General features: G+C 38.2%; 1 protein-coding gene across 2 annotated transcripts; it reads left to right on the top strand.

Moving 5' to 3' along the window:
- Window positions 1-217: 217 nt before the first annotated feature.
- rcc1l (RCC1 like) lies at window positions 218-13,253 on the top strand. 2 transcript variants are annotated; one of them, XM_023342832.1, is made up of 13 exons: window positions 218-385; window positions 1,180-1,456; window positions 1,734-1,863; window positions 2,588-2,716; window positions 3,658-3,724; window positions 4,049-4,100; window positions 4,820-4,904; window positions 5,766-5,947; window positions 7,137-7,199; window positions 9,462-9,549; window positions 9,659-9,832; window positions 11,032-11,117; window positions 12,663-13,253. In XM_023342832.1, exons 2-13 carry the CDS (start codon window positions 1,181-1,183, stop codon window positions 12,738-12,740), a joined length of 1,410 nt encoding a protein of 469 aa, XP_023198600.1. In that variant the 5' UTR covers window positions 218-385; window position 1,180; the 3' UTR covers window positions 12,741-13,253. The 2 variants fall into 2 exon arrangements, with proteins under 2 accessions (XP_023198600.1, XP_023198601.1); XM_023342833.1 differs by lacking the exon at window positions 7,137-7,199 and having other exon boundaries at window positions 12,663-13,251.
- The last annotated feature ends 280 nt before the right edge of the window (window positions 13,254-13,533 follow it).

The following is a 13,533-nucleotide window of genomic DNA, read 5'->3' as shown; positions in this document are numbered from 1 at the left end:
ATAAACAATGAAACATTACAATGCAGAAGCAAAGTAAAGTAATTTAAAATCTGAATAAGCACTACAATTAATGAAGCCCCTCTCAGTGTAATTTTACTTATGTATTTGCATATTTCAACAAATATAAAATTAATGTAAAAAAAACCCAAAACAAAACGTATATAGAGTAAGTATATCCTCCGTTCCAGCAGGTGGCGTTGTGCTTCCTAAATGGAATTACGTTTTACTGTAAGGAGAAATGTACCGGAAGTGTACTTTTCTGTCTCATTTAGCTAAAAGTAAACTATAGTGACAGTAAAACGTTTTATATCGCTTCGTCTTATCTACTCCATGTTCTTTAGATTTGAAAATTAATTGCTTTTTGGGGAGGAACGTGAAGGTGAAGGTGAGTCCAGACGCTACTTTGATAAAACGTGGAGCAGGTTGTGGAATCCCGTAACTTTTTCTACGAATTTAAGATTCATTTAAATGCTTGCAAGAATACAATTTCATTAGAAAAACTTGAACTGGTAAATATGTATTAAGAGTAGTTTTATTATAATTCGGCGTTGATGGATTATTTAAAAACCCCTTTATATTTCATTGGTGGAATCATTTATACTTGGTTGTCTGTCTTGAACGTTTGGAAAACGTTAAATACGTTTAATCCATATTTATGTCATACCTTTTTCTCTACAAAAAGAATCAGGGTATGATTGAAAAAAAAATAGTAAAGGAAAAATGCATTAAATAAAATGAGGAAAAAAATTAAGGAAATTAATTGGTAAAACAGTAAGATTAGAAATAAAATGAAAAATATAAATCACACTGGAAATTAAATATATACACACACACACACACACACACACACACACACACACACATATATATATATATATATATATATATATATATATATATATATATATTTAAATTCTTGGATGCAACATTTGGTACATTATTACTTAGACAATTTATTTCCGTATTGCCCATTTTGACAGGATCAATGGTTCATTGATTTACTAACTTTTATAAAACAAAATATTACAAGCTATAAAATGACACCATGTGCTGATTTTATTTTGCAGTTTTGAATACTTATAAACTTTTTCACATTTTTATTATATCTGAATGTTGATTTTAGTTAAATGTTATTAAATATCTTTAATGATATTTGTGTCCCTCTGCTTGTTTCTTCAGGATGGCTCTCCCGTGTCTCTGCCCTCGCCACATGCGGTTGGCCCTGCGTGTGTGTGGCTACGCGACACTCAGCGGGGCGTCCAGACCGCAAGAGAAGAGCGGCGAACCGGTTTTCCAGTATGTCGGCGAGCACAGGAAGCCGACCCACAAAGTGTTTGTTTGGGGCTTCAGCTTCACCGGGGCACTGGGGATCCCCAGCTTCGTGGTGCCGGACAGCGGCAGGAAAAAACCTCGCAGATATCAGTACACTCCGTACCGCCTGGAGACCGCAGAGCAGGTAAACATCACTAGCTGCATTTCTTTTAACCATATAGAATTACGCAAATTGAAATGATGAAAATAAATGTGCTTAACAGAAACATACCGATTTTGAGAAAACTGATTTTTTTTTCGATAGATTCAGAATAGTTTCACTCCGCTTTCCACATTTTTATTTATAGAAACATTTGAAAACCCTGTTGATCTATCACATAAGATCCAAGTAGAACATATTGTAGTTTGTGATTTAGTTTAGTTTTTTGTTATCTTAAAGGACTCCTGCTCTTGTGTTGCAGATTTCATCGGCTGCTTGCGGTTACGGCTTCACTCTCATGGCTTCTTCAACCAAAGACGTGACCAAACTTTGGGGCATGGGCCTGAACAAGGACTCCCAACTGGGCTTCCAGCGCACACAACACAGCGGCCGTAAGAGCGGGGCTGCTGCTTCCTTCGTCTGTTCTTAAACCGCAAAACCAGAAAATCTTACCAAGTATTTTATGTTTAGTTTCTTGTACAAATATCTTATAACATGTAAAATAAGACAAAACTAACTTACAAGTACCTTCTTAATGTGGCCCATTAAGAAGGTTGGTTGGTATTCAAGAAGCTTGAATAGTGATTAATTCTTGAATAGTGATAAAGTGACCAATTTCACTGGCAGATTATTCCACTTATCACAAGACTATTTTGTGTTTCCATTAAGCATATTTATTTTCAGAATATCAAATTGCGCAAATATATAATCAATGGAAATGCAGCTTCTGTCAGTTTTAAGTAGATAAGTGGTGTGAATACTTGTCTGCCCTTTACACCCAAATATTTACATAAACCTTTATTTTTACAGAAGTGCCTGAAAACTTGTTTCCACTTCCAGATTATGGTCTGTAGACTAAAAAAAAAGAAAAATACAATTTTACTCATTTGTGTTAAAATGAATCTGCATTGTTACATAAAATGGAAAAACTAAGGTTGTTCTGTAATGGGAACATTGGTTCTTAACAAATCCTTAAGACATCTGGGTTGAGTATTGTTACAAAGTTAAATTTATCTAAAACGGAGAATCTGAAAGACAGTTTCTTTGACATAGATGAGTTTTTCCCAGACTGTGAGTTTCTGAAGGAGTACATTTGTTGTTGTTTCCTCCCTCCAGAGAAAAGCTACGACTACGTTCTGGAGCCGTCGCCGGTGGCGCTGCCTCTCTCCCAGCCTCAGCAGACCAGAGTGGTCCAGGTGTCCTGCGGCCGCGCCCACTCCCTGGTCCTCACCGACCAGGAGGGAGGTAAGAACCACGACGAATCCTGGACAACAAAGACCTCTGCTCATGTTTTCCTTTCATAAGGAAAACAAGGATGAGGACAAAATAGAGGAAATTTGAGCCCCGAATTTTCTGAGTTTGAGCCATCAACCTCCATTTGATGCGCATCGAATGAGATCCCACAGTTTTGCTCAAAAAGTGACATTTTTTGGCAAGATATAGTAGCTTGTTTTAAGTCTTGCTTAATATTGATTAAAGGTACTAGGTTCACCGACAGATTATTTCACTTATAACAACCCATTTTCCCATGTGTTTACTGCCAGTGGAACTAATAATTCCAATATTAAGGAAAGCAAGCTCTTATATGTTGCTAAAAAGTTACTTTTAATTTAGTTTTGTCTTATTTCAAGTGTATTAAGATATTTGTACTAGAAACTAGACACAAATACTTGGTAATATTTTGTGTTTTTGCAATGTAAGCATTTACCATTCACCTAATTTTTGGATTGGTGCACTGAAGAAAATTTTTTTTCATGCAAACAGTGCAAAAGGCTAGCTTCATGCCCTGGAACATTTAGTTTATAGTGACGTTAGCCGCACTCCAGGAAGTTTGAATACAAACCGGTAATTGGTTTGTCGTAACGTGTCCGGGTTTTCTTTTTAATTTGTAAAGAGAATCATGGCCAACCCAAACCAAGGTTCTGCTGAAGATTATTAGATACTGAAGATTTTATTTTTTAAGCCAAGGGTAAATCTACTCTCACGTTTTCCATTTATTTCATTTAAGAAATAACTTATGTTAATCTAATGTATCAGCTCAGCTCCTCCAACAGAAACTTGTAGCTCTAATTTAACGTGAAGCTGCTGCAGAAGCAAATACACATGAATTTGGCTTTTTTTTTTACCTCTTCTTCTTCATGGATCCTGTTGCATCGTGACTGCCTCCATCTTTCTGCCGTCTCCAGTGTTTAGCATGGGGAACAACGCGTACGGCCAGTGTGGGAGGAAGATCATTGATGACGAACTCTACAGGTCTGTGGTCACACCTTCACCATGAAGTATGACTTGCTTACATTCATCATTTCCCAATCCTTATGTTTTCTGTCATCAGCCTCAACATTTCGTCCATGATGCCTTTTATTAGGTTGTCTAATGTTGTGTACAGCAGTGAAATTATAATATTTTATCTTCCTGATCTTCAGTTCAGGTCTTAAGTCTTTCTTTCTTTCTGTTGTTTTGGTCATCTTACATTGTTTGCTAAAAAGTGTTAAATTTAACATCAACACGTAGAGTGTAGAGTGGCTGCAGTAACTGTGCTAACCTCCTGATGGCGCTGTTTTCCCTGTGTTTTGTCAGTGGCAGCCACATCATTCACAGGATCAAAGGTTTCAGCAGCAGGGTGGTCCAGGTCAGTCGTCTGTCAAAAATATGCAATATGACAAAAAGAAAGGATAGTCCTTTTATAAATGAGGTTAAAAGTATAAATCAGGATCTGAATATTAGAACATATTGGTCATATGTTCAATATGACAAACAACAAACAATATGATGTTTGCCATTGGACTGGCAAACAACATATTGGACTGGGCAGAAGCCGGGAAGTTTTGATAACTTTAAAGTATCAACCAGGGCTACAACTAACAACTTATATGAGTATTTATTATTTAATTGATTATTGTGACGATTAATTAGATTTTTTTAAAAATTGGCATATTCTGCCCATTTTTGCTTAACCACTTAGGCTTATTTTATACAATGTTTGAAATTCATTAAAAGATGCAAGCAAACAAATAATTCACTTTCTTTTATTAATAAAAATATAAGCACTTACTATTTTTTTTTCATATTAAATGCAAATATATGTGTTTTTTGTACTATTTTGGCTTAACTGCTGCTTGGAGTGTGTTGTTCTTTCAGCCAATGTTGTTTTTAATCTGTATACTTAAGTTAACAATTAATCAATTGCTAAATTAGTTGACGGCTATCTCAGTAATTGATTAATGATAATTGATCTGATTAATTCTTGTTTCAGTCCTAACACAGTTAAAATCATTATTTAGTTTTAGTTGAATATTACTGCTGGGGTTGAAGCTGCAGCAGCTCCTGATTTCGGGTTTTGTCCTCCAGGTGGCGTGCGGGCAGGACCACAGCTTGTTCCTCACTGACACGGGGAAAGTGTTTTCCTGTGGATGGGGAGCCGACGGTCAGACGGGTCAGTGACATTCACACATTTAACCCAAGGAGAAGATATTTGACTGTGATTCTCGATTTCATTATGAAAGGGTCAGAACTTTGTTGCCGTATTTTATGCAGAAATGCCCTCGGACAGCCATGTTGCCGTTTCATTTCAACTAGTCCTCTTTGACTATCTGGTTTTTATATCTACAGGTGACATGAATATGAAATGTTTATCCAACTCTGTGAGAAATAATTCACTTTTTTTTTCTTTTTTTTACCCCTCCAGGGGGTCTTTTGTGGGCTCTAGTGTCCTTTATATGAAACTAGGCTGACAGGAAAGGGGAAAGGAGAGGGGGGAAGACATGCGGCAAATATAGTCGGGTCCGGGAGTCGAACCCTCGACGGCCGCGTCGAGGACCCAAGGCCTCCAAATACGGGTCGCGCTATTCCCTACGCCACCACGGCACGCCCGATAATGCACCTTTTTTTTACAAGTCTTCACTAACTAACTACAAAGACTGTCAAATGGCCAGAAACCTCTGGATGGAGGAGACCATATGCAGAAAGTTGTGTCCCTGAAAATGTTTGGTTAAAGGATTTAAAACGGAGGATACAGGGATTAATTTTTAAAACTTAACAAACGTGAAAGAGACTCTAATGTCTCCACTTATCATTTTGTTGCCAAATTTGCTGTCATGTGTTTGTGCAATGACAATTAAGTAAATAAGTGTAAAACTGGAGTAAATCATGAGGATCATTTGCACACCTGCATATTAAAGATGAAATCATTATGAATAATCGTTTGGAATCGAAAACTGATTTTGAGGAAACTCATGACACCCAGAAATCCGAATCAAATCAAGTTGTGTTGATTTGGTGGCCTCGTATTCCTCAGGTTTGGGCCACCTCGACATCAGCTCCTCCCCGGTGGAAGTGGGAGGCGAGCTCGCCGGCGTGGACGTGCAGCAGATCAGCACATACGGAGACTGCAGCCTGGCCGTTTCCAGGGACGGTCGGCTGTTTGGCTGGGGAAACTCTGAGTACAGACAGCTGGCCTTGGCCACTGAGTCCACCCAGGTGAGGACAGCTGGGGAGGTTTTCAGGGTCCGAACAAGACTTCTGTGTTTGTGGTGGTGAGTTACCGCGTCAGGCACAGGAAGCTTTTCTAACAACTAGTTTGACATTTAGACTTTGACCAAGACACCAATAGAGATGCACTGATCTGATATTGATATCTGTTTTGGCTCCTATATTGAAAAAAGCTTTATTTGCTTTACATTTTGCTTTAATTCTTAATTGCGCTTGGAGTTTTTTTATTTTATTTTTATTTTTACGTTTGACCAAAGCAGTCAACTTACTGTTTTTGTCAGATTCTTTATTATTTATTTTACGTTGGCTGTTATGCTCCTCCTTGCACTGACTGAACAAAATAAAGTTGTGTTGTTTTCACATGACCAAGCTTGTGAAGCTATTGGTGCAGAGTCATCAAATAAATTTAAAATTCAGTACATTTATGTCTGAGTTTTAAAAAAAAAAAGTTTGAAGTCAAGTCAGCACTGTTTTTCTGTGTTGGTCAATTATAAACCTTAGATATCTGTATCAGTATCAGAAGTGAAAACAGTGGATCGGTGCATCTCCAGACACCAAACATGATTTTGTCAGTGACAGACCCAGATTGGCTAATGGGAGGACTGGGACATTTCCCAGTGGACTGGTCTGACGTTTGGGCTGCAGGGGCCAGTTCCCTCTTTATTCTTTATATTTTTTGGCCTATATGCAGTGGTTGTACTAGTAGGTTAGTCATGTGAGCTGCGACTGCTGTATGGACGGCAGTTTTAACATAAAATAGGTTTCCTCTGATTGTGTGTGAAGCTGATTTTATGTGAAAAACAACCTGCCATAACTCCTGTACCTGAATCACATCCGCCTGTACTAGCAGGTCTCGTTTTTTTTGGTTTCCTTTCCAAAGACTCACCCTGACGTAAAACATCAGAGGTCTTGGTCAGCTGTGTTTAAAGATGGAAAGTAGAAGAACAAAGGGTAGAGAAGGACTAAAAAGAGGAGGGGTCTGGAAACAGACGCAGCTAAATGTGCAAAAACTTGCTACTTTTTCACATGAACGAGCTTGCAGTTAGTACCATCAGATGAGGACGATGAAACGGGTAAGGCAAATCAGTCCAGTCAATGAAGTCAATGTGTGGCGTTGTAGCATGTAATCTAATATGTATGACGCAACGCCCCATAACTAGGAAACTTTGTCTTGTAGCAGCTCAGTCAGAAGGAAGAAACAGCATCAAGCAGAATGAGACCACAAACCCACAAAGGACAGGTAGGATTACTTATTGAGTGGGTGGCTATTATTAGAATCAATATAATGAAGAGTTTGGTGTAGAACTGCATATAAAAAATGCCCTGAGATACCAGATAAATCAGCTCATTGCCACTGATCTGAATTGACCCGAGAACTTTGTGAAAAAATGGAGAATTAAGATCATTTTTAAAATGTGATTTAGTGTCAGAGCAGAGCCAGGAACTGAGTAGTACGTTCTCATTTCTTTAGACAATACTGGAATAAAGTCCTAAAGACCACCAGTCCACTGCTCAGAGGTATATTTCTATTCATAGATTGGCCATGTTTCTTTAAAACTACCGTTATGCTGCAGGAAAAAAAGATAGTAGTGTCATTAGAAAGTTGTCAAACTGTGAATAACAAATTGCATAGAGGAGTGCAATTTTTAAAAATCTTTATATATAAGGATATTTGTGAAAACTAATTTACTTGATATTTGAAATGTAGTTGTTTATTTACGTAACACATTTTAGCAACAACAATTTAAGAAGTTTTACATTCCAGTGGCCAAATAAGGAGAAATAAAAAGTTGTAATTCAGACTAGAAGTAATCAATGTTCTAGTTGTCATTAATCTAAACGGCTGGGTTTTTATTCTTGATTTAAAGGAACTAAGTCTTTCAGCTGTTTTGCAGTTTTCTGGAAGTTTGTTCCAGATTTGTGGTGCATAGAAGCTGAATGCTGCTTCTCCATGTTTGGTTTTGGTTTTGGGGATGCAGAACCAGAACCAGAACCTGAGAGGTCTGGAAGGTTGATGCAACAGCAGCAGATCTTTAATGTGTTGTGTTGCTAAGCCGTTCAGTGATTTATAAACCACCAGCAGTATCTTAAAGTCTTTTTTTCTCGGTGAACGGATTTCAGAACTGAGGTGATGTGCTTTACATTCCAGGTTTTAGTGAGAACAGCAGCAGTGTTCTGGATCAGCTGCAGCTTTTTTTAAAAAATTTTTTGAAGACCTGTGAGGACACTGTTGCAGTAATCAGTTTGACTTAAGAGAAACGCATGGATGAGTTTCCTTGATCTTTCTGAGACTTTAGTTCTTTAATCCTGGAAATGTTCTTCAAGTGATAGAAGGCCGACTGTAACTGTCTTTATGTGGCTCTGGAGGTTCAGATTGGAGTTCATCACTACTAGGGTGTAGCGATACAGTAATTCCACGATACGATGCAATACGATATTCTGATCACGATCCGATATGTATCACAATATTTGGTAGCTGATACAATTTGATACGATTCGATGCACTTTTACAATTTTCTGAAAGATTTTACAAGGACAGAGTGATTTTAGTGACATTTTGTGTTCCATACACTTGGATTTAATTGACTGAAAACTGATTAAAAGCACCAACTACACAATACCTGACTCTGATTGGACAGAGTTTAACAGTATACAGCTGGACAAAATGAATCAAAGATGCAGTGAGAAAATTAGTTTGTCATTTAATTCATGTGGATTTGACATAAAACTCAAAGTTTCCAAGGAAACTCAGCTCATAATCTCCCCACTCAGCTCAAAGGAGCTGAGTGGGGAGATTATCAGCCTCTAGACTCTCAATATGCAAATGATTGCACTTATGTTTTTCTTTTCCACATACTGTGGCTGCGTTTTAGAGTAAAAAAAAAGTCTTTTGGACTATAAGGAAAAGGCTTTTCTACCTTGGCTCCCAGAGTTAGCCGTGGCTGTAAGCTGTTTACTACTAGCTGCTGGGGGAGTGGCTCTGCCTCACCCCGTAGTGATCGACTCCTTGCAGCTGTGCAGCGCCGCCGTTCCCCTACTGGATCTCTGAGTAGCTGCCTCTCAAACTGCCAGGATCTCATCGTACTCTCAGTCTCTGATACTCTTTCAGTTGCTAATAAGAATGATCAATCAGCCATCGTCGCCATGGCAATCCTCACTGGACCCTTATGGTTTAACGTATCGATACTCGCAGATGAAAAATCGATATCTTCCGAGGGAGGAAAAAAATCGATAAATATTGTAGAATCGATATAATTATACAGCCCTAATCACTACACCCAGATTTGGGGCCTGATGGCTGGTTTTTAGTTGCAATAACTGAAGTTGTGTGCTGACTGTACATCGTTCCTCTTTAAGTTGTTCCTCTGCATAAAGTTTTGCCATCTCCACACATCCAGTGCCTTACATCTAACGACTGAGCTACATCTTCAGTGATTAATGGGCAGCAGCTCTTGCTTCTCTAAGGTCATTGCTGATGTCTTGATGTAATTTCACCGTTTAGATGAACTCTCCGCGTCATCTCCCTCTAAAAGGCTGTGGGAAGGTGGTTCAGGCAGCATGTGGAGGAACCCAGGTGGCCGTTCTCAATGGTGAGTCCACGAAGTGATTGTTACTGTTTTCTTGAACTAAACGCTGAAGTACATGGATTCATCCAGGTATCTGAAACCTTCATATCCTGACGTTTCTGAATTCTTCCAGAAAAAGGAGAAGTCTTTGTTTGGGGCTACGGTATTCTGGGAAAAGGTCCGAATCTCTCCGAGTCTTCGTACCCGGAGAGGATTCCTCCCACTCTGTTTGGACGCTCCGAGTTCAACCCCTCTGTGGCCGTCGTCAAGATCAGGTGTGGTCTCAGCCATTTTGCAGCAGTGACAGGTGAGACTCGGAAACGGTCACATTTTTAAGAAATTCTCCTTGACGCTTGAGTTGTCAGGTCATCTTTTAAGTAGCAGAAACGGAAACATCCACTGGTTTCTCACTGCTTTAAGATTCTGCAACTGAGAATAAATGTTTGAAATGTTGCATTGATGCAGTAATTCAGTGTTTCCCCAACCCTGGTCCTCAAGGCTCACTGTCCTACATGTTTCAGAGGTTTCCCTGCTTTAATGGCCTCATTCAACTGACTGCAGTTCAACAAACGCCTGTTAATCAGTCGTCAATTGAAATCAGCTGGAGTGAAGCAAAGAAACATGCAGGGCAGTGAGCCTGGAGGACCAGGGTTGGGAAACAGTGCAGAGCCATAAAACCAAATATTGTGCGAAAAAATTAGCATATTTCTCAGAAACTTCACATTTGTGCTTAAGAAAATCTGCTTTTATTTTGTCTAATGTTATATTCCAATTTACTGTGTCACAGAATTTAGGGTTTTCATTCCATGTGAGCCAGAATCATTAAAATGATTAATATTAAAATGTTTCCCTCTGTCTATGGGAGTTTGTCTTGTTGAATTAAATGAACTTCTCAGTGATAATTTAATTTATTGAGGTTCACTTACTAATTCCTAATTATATAAACCCTTTTCTCTAAACCAGGGGTCTGCAACCTGGAGCTGCAAGTGGCTCTTAATAACGTTGTACAAAATTGATAATTAATGATTTTTCCAAAATATGTAGAATGACAAATCCAGGTTTTACCGGTTTTTCATTTCAATAAATAATTTTATTAAGTGAGACTAAAAGTACTGATAATGTATTTATAGATCCATTTTTCTGGTGCCATTTATCGTTTTGGAAACTGGAAACTCTGCGTCACAAATATCAGGATCACATTGAAGAAGATGGGATCCTGATTTTTTTTCCCTCTATTTAAAATATTAAACAAGAAGTAGAATTGTTGCACTTTAAAAATGACAACAAAGTTTCTACGGTAGATGTTTATCAAAGTGTCAGCTAACATCTAAGCTAGCTTGTTTTGCTGCAGGAAGGCCTAAAATGGCTCTTTGGATTGTTCAGACTCCTGACCTAAACAAATCATCGACTTTGCTGTGATTCCTCTGAGACAGACAGACTTTTAACTCTGAGACGAGACGTTCCAAACTGAAGTGTGTAGCTATGACGTCGCCGTTTGGTTTTCAGATCGAGGTGAACTTTTCGTTTGGGGGAAGAACATCAGAGGCTGCTTGGGTATCGGAAAGAAAGACGACCAATTCTTCCCCTGGAGAGTAAGAACACAGATCACATTTTGTCTTGTTTTTAGGCTAAAGGTCTTAAATATGTTGTACAAGTCGGGTATTTAAGGTTAGCTCTGTCTTTTACAGCCGTCTCCATCTTGTCTTCATCTATTAAACTTTCAAATCGTAGTCATGTTTGTAATAATTCATAGGGGAACTTTTGGATGCAACATTTGGTTGGCTGTTATATGTGTAGTGACAGATTCACGCGCCGAACACCTAAAAGATGCAGAACCTTTTTTTTTCTTCAATGTTTGACATTAAATCAGAAGAAACTTTTTTTACATCAGCTATTCTGATGATGAACGTTTTTTGAAGGGTAATTTTGTTTATAGAGACTTCATAATCCATGTTATTTATGTTTTCAGTTGTTTGTGTTTTTTATTGTTTTTGGTGGTTTCACTTTGGACATTTGAAATATCTTCCAGTTACAGTGGGCAGTAGACTGATAAACGTTGATAAATTAAAGTTTATTGATTTTTTACACGGCAATCTTGCATTAATATGCCCTTATCATTATATTAGTTGAAAATGGTTTCAAAATGACAATATTATCATTTGCCACAATAATTTCTGGGACAATTTATTGTCCATCAGAATTTGTCATGACAGGCTTATGTGTGTTAGAATATTGTAAGAAGACAAATGTAATTCATTTTCTTAAATTGAATCAAAAAAAGATGAAAAAATAAAAAACATTTTGTTTTAATGAACTTTGAGCTAAATACTTTCAGTGTCCAGGTTCCTCATGAAAATGAGATCTAGATCCCAACAGGGTTAAATAAAGGAAATGTACAAATATTTTCAGTGCAGTTTGGTTTGTTGTCAGCAACACATTTGTTTTTCTACATGACTTGTGTGTAACATATTTTGCTGCAGGTTTGTTTTTCCTGGCCTGTCTCTTTCTATAAGAGACGTTTATACATGAGGTTCCTGATGTTAGAACCTTAGAACGGACATGGAGTTCTTTTTTTCCCCCGTGACTATCTGAATAGAACTGTGCAAAAGTTTTAAACCACTAATGCTTTCAACATACTTTGCTCCAAGCAGCCAGACTTTCACTTTATGATTGCATTCAACTGGTTTTTCTATTTTTAATGTAACCTCTTAATCAGTATTTCTCATTCTCTCAGTGTCGTTGTTGGACCCGACTGTGACAGAATATTGAGCCGTTTGGACTTAAAAATGATAAAAGCAAACAGCCGGCAGCAGATTTTTCACAGTTTCTGTTCTCTGCTGATATATTTTCTGTGTGTTGTTGTAAAACTCCAGAACCCGACGGTTTATTTAACGTCTCGCATCTGAAAAGATTGTCTCCCTGTTTCGACCTCTGCACCCGCTTGTTCCCCCAGAGAGCTTTTCGATTCACCTCCGCAGACGTACATTAGCATTTAAACAGGATTCGAGGGCGTGGACATCTCCGTGGAAACCCTGCGGGGTTCGGAGCGCACCAGGAATCAAAATAAACTGACGTGTGAACAGAAAGATGGAAACGGTTTGTGCTGATGATGTTCTGATCTCTGCGTCTCTGTAAAGGTGACCGTTCCAGGTCAGGTGGTGGACGTAGCGTGCGGTGTGGACCACATGGTGGCGCTGGCGAAGTCTCTCCTGTGAGCTGGGATCCATCAGGCCACGACTGAAGGTGGAACCAGAACCAGCTCTTTACTTCCAGACTGAATCTGGACTCATTAAATAGACTTTTGTTCCTGAGTTTAATTCTCCAGTTGGTCGTTTTGCGTCACATGGAGATTATTTACGGCAGGAAGGAAGAGAAACGGCAAAGAAGCGGTTCTGAGGAATCGGGTTCTAGTTGTTTTTGGAACTTCTGGACTTTGTGTTTGAGCTGCAGTAATAATAATGAGCGGATGGATTATTATGCAGCAGAAAATTGGCTCAGGTTGTAATAATGTAATCTGACACTGACCCTTTTTGCTAAAAAAAAAAATATTTGCAAATAAATAAAAGATGTATATAATAAACACATTCTGATGTTAAGTCAGTTTGTTCTATTTTATGCGTCCATTTTTTTTTTTGCAAGATCTTCCTCCACTGAGCTTGTCAGTTTCTGAGATCGACTGGATGAATAAAACCTGTTAATCCACTGAATCGGTTCATCCCAGTTCTGGGCGATTTGGCTTAAAAAAATAAAGGAAAATAAAATTTTCATACGAGATCTGATTTGAATCTTTTTTCTTTACAAAACAAAAATCACAAGTGACAGAAAATATTTTCAAAAAATGTCTTGTACTGATTCCTTCTGTGAGTTGTAGAGTATTAGGGCTACAAGAATTTTTGTTTAGTTCCAAGAATATAGTCACAACACTAACAGTACTAAAAATGCAACTATATGAGAACGTAAAATCATGAGAAAAAGCTTTGAGTTATAAAAATGTGTGTTGACAAATAA

Source organism: Xiphophorus maculatus, chromosome 11 (genome assembly GCF_002775205.1).
Source record: "Xiphophorus maculatus strain JP 163 A chromosome 11, X_maculatus-5.0-male, whole genome shotgun sequence".
Classification (NCBI taxonomy): domain Eukaryota; kingdom Metazoa; phylum Chordata; class Actinopteri; order Cyprinodontiformes; family Poeciliidae; genus Xiphophorus; species Xiphophorus maculatus.
The sequence above is the reverse complement of the archived record's forward strand: the minus strand, read 5'-3'. Positions and strand labels throughout refer to the sequence as shown.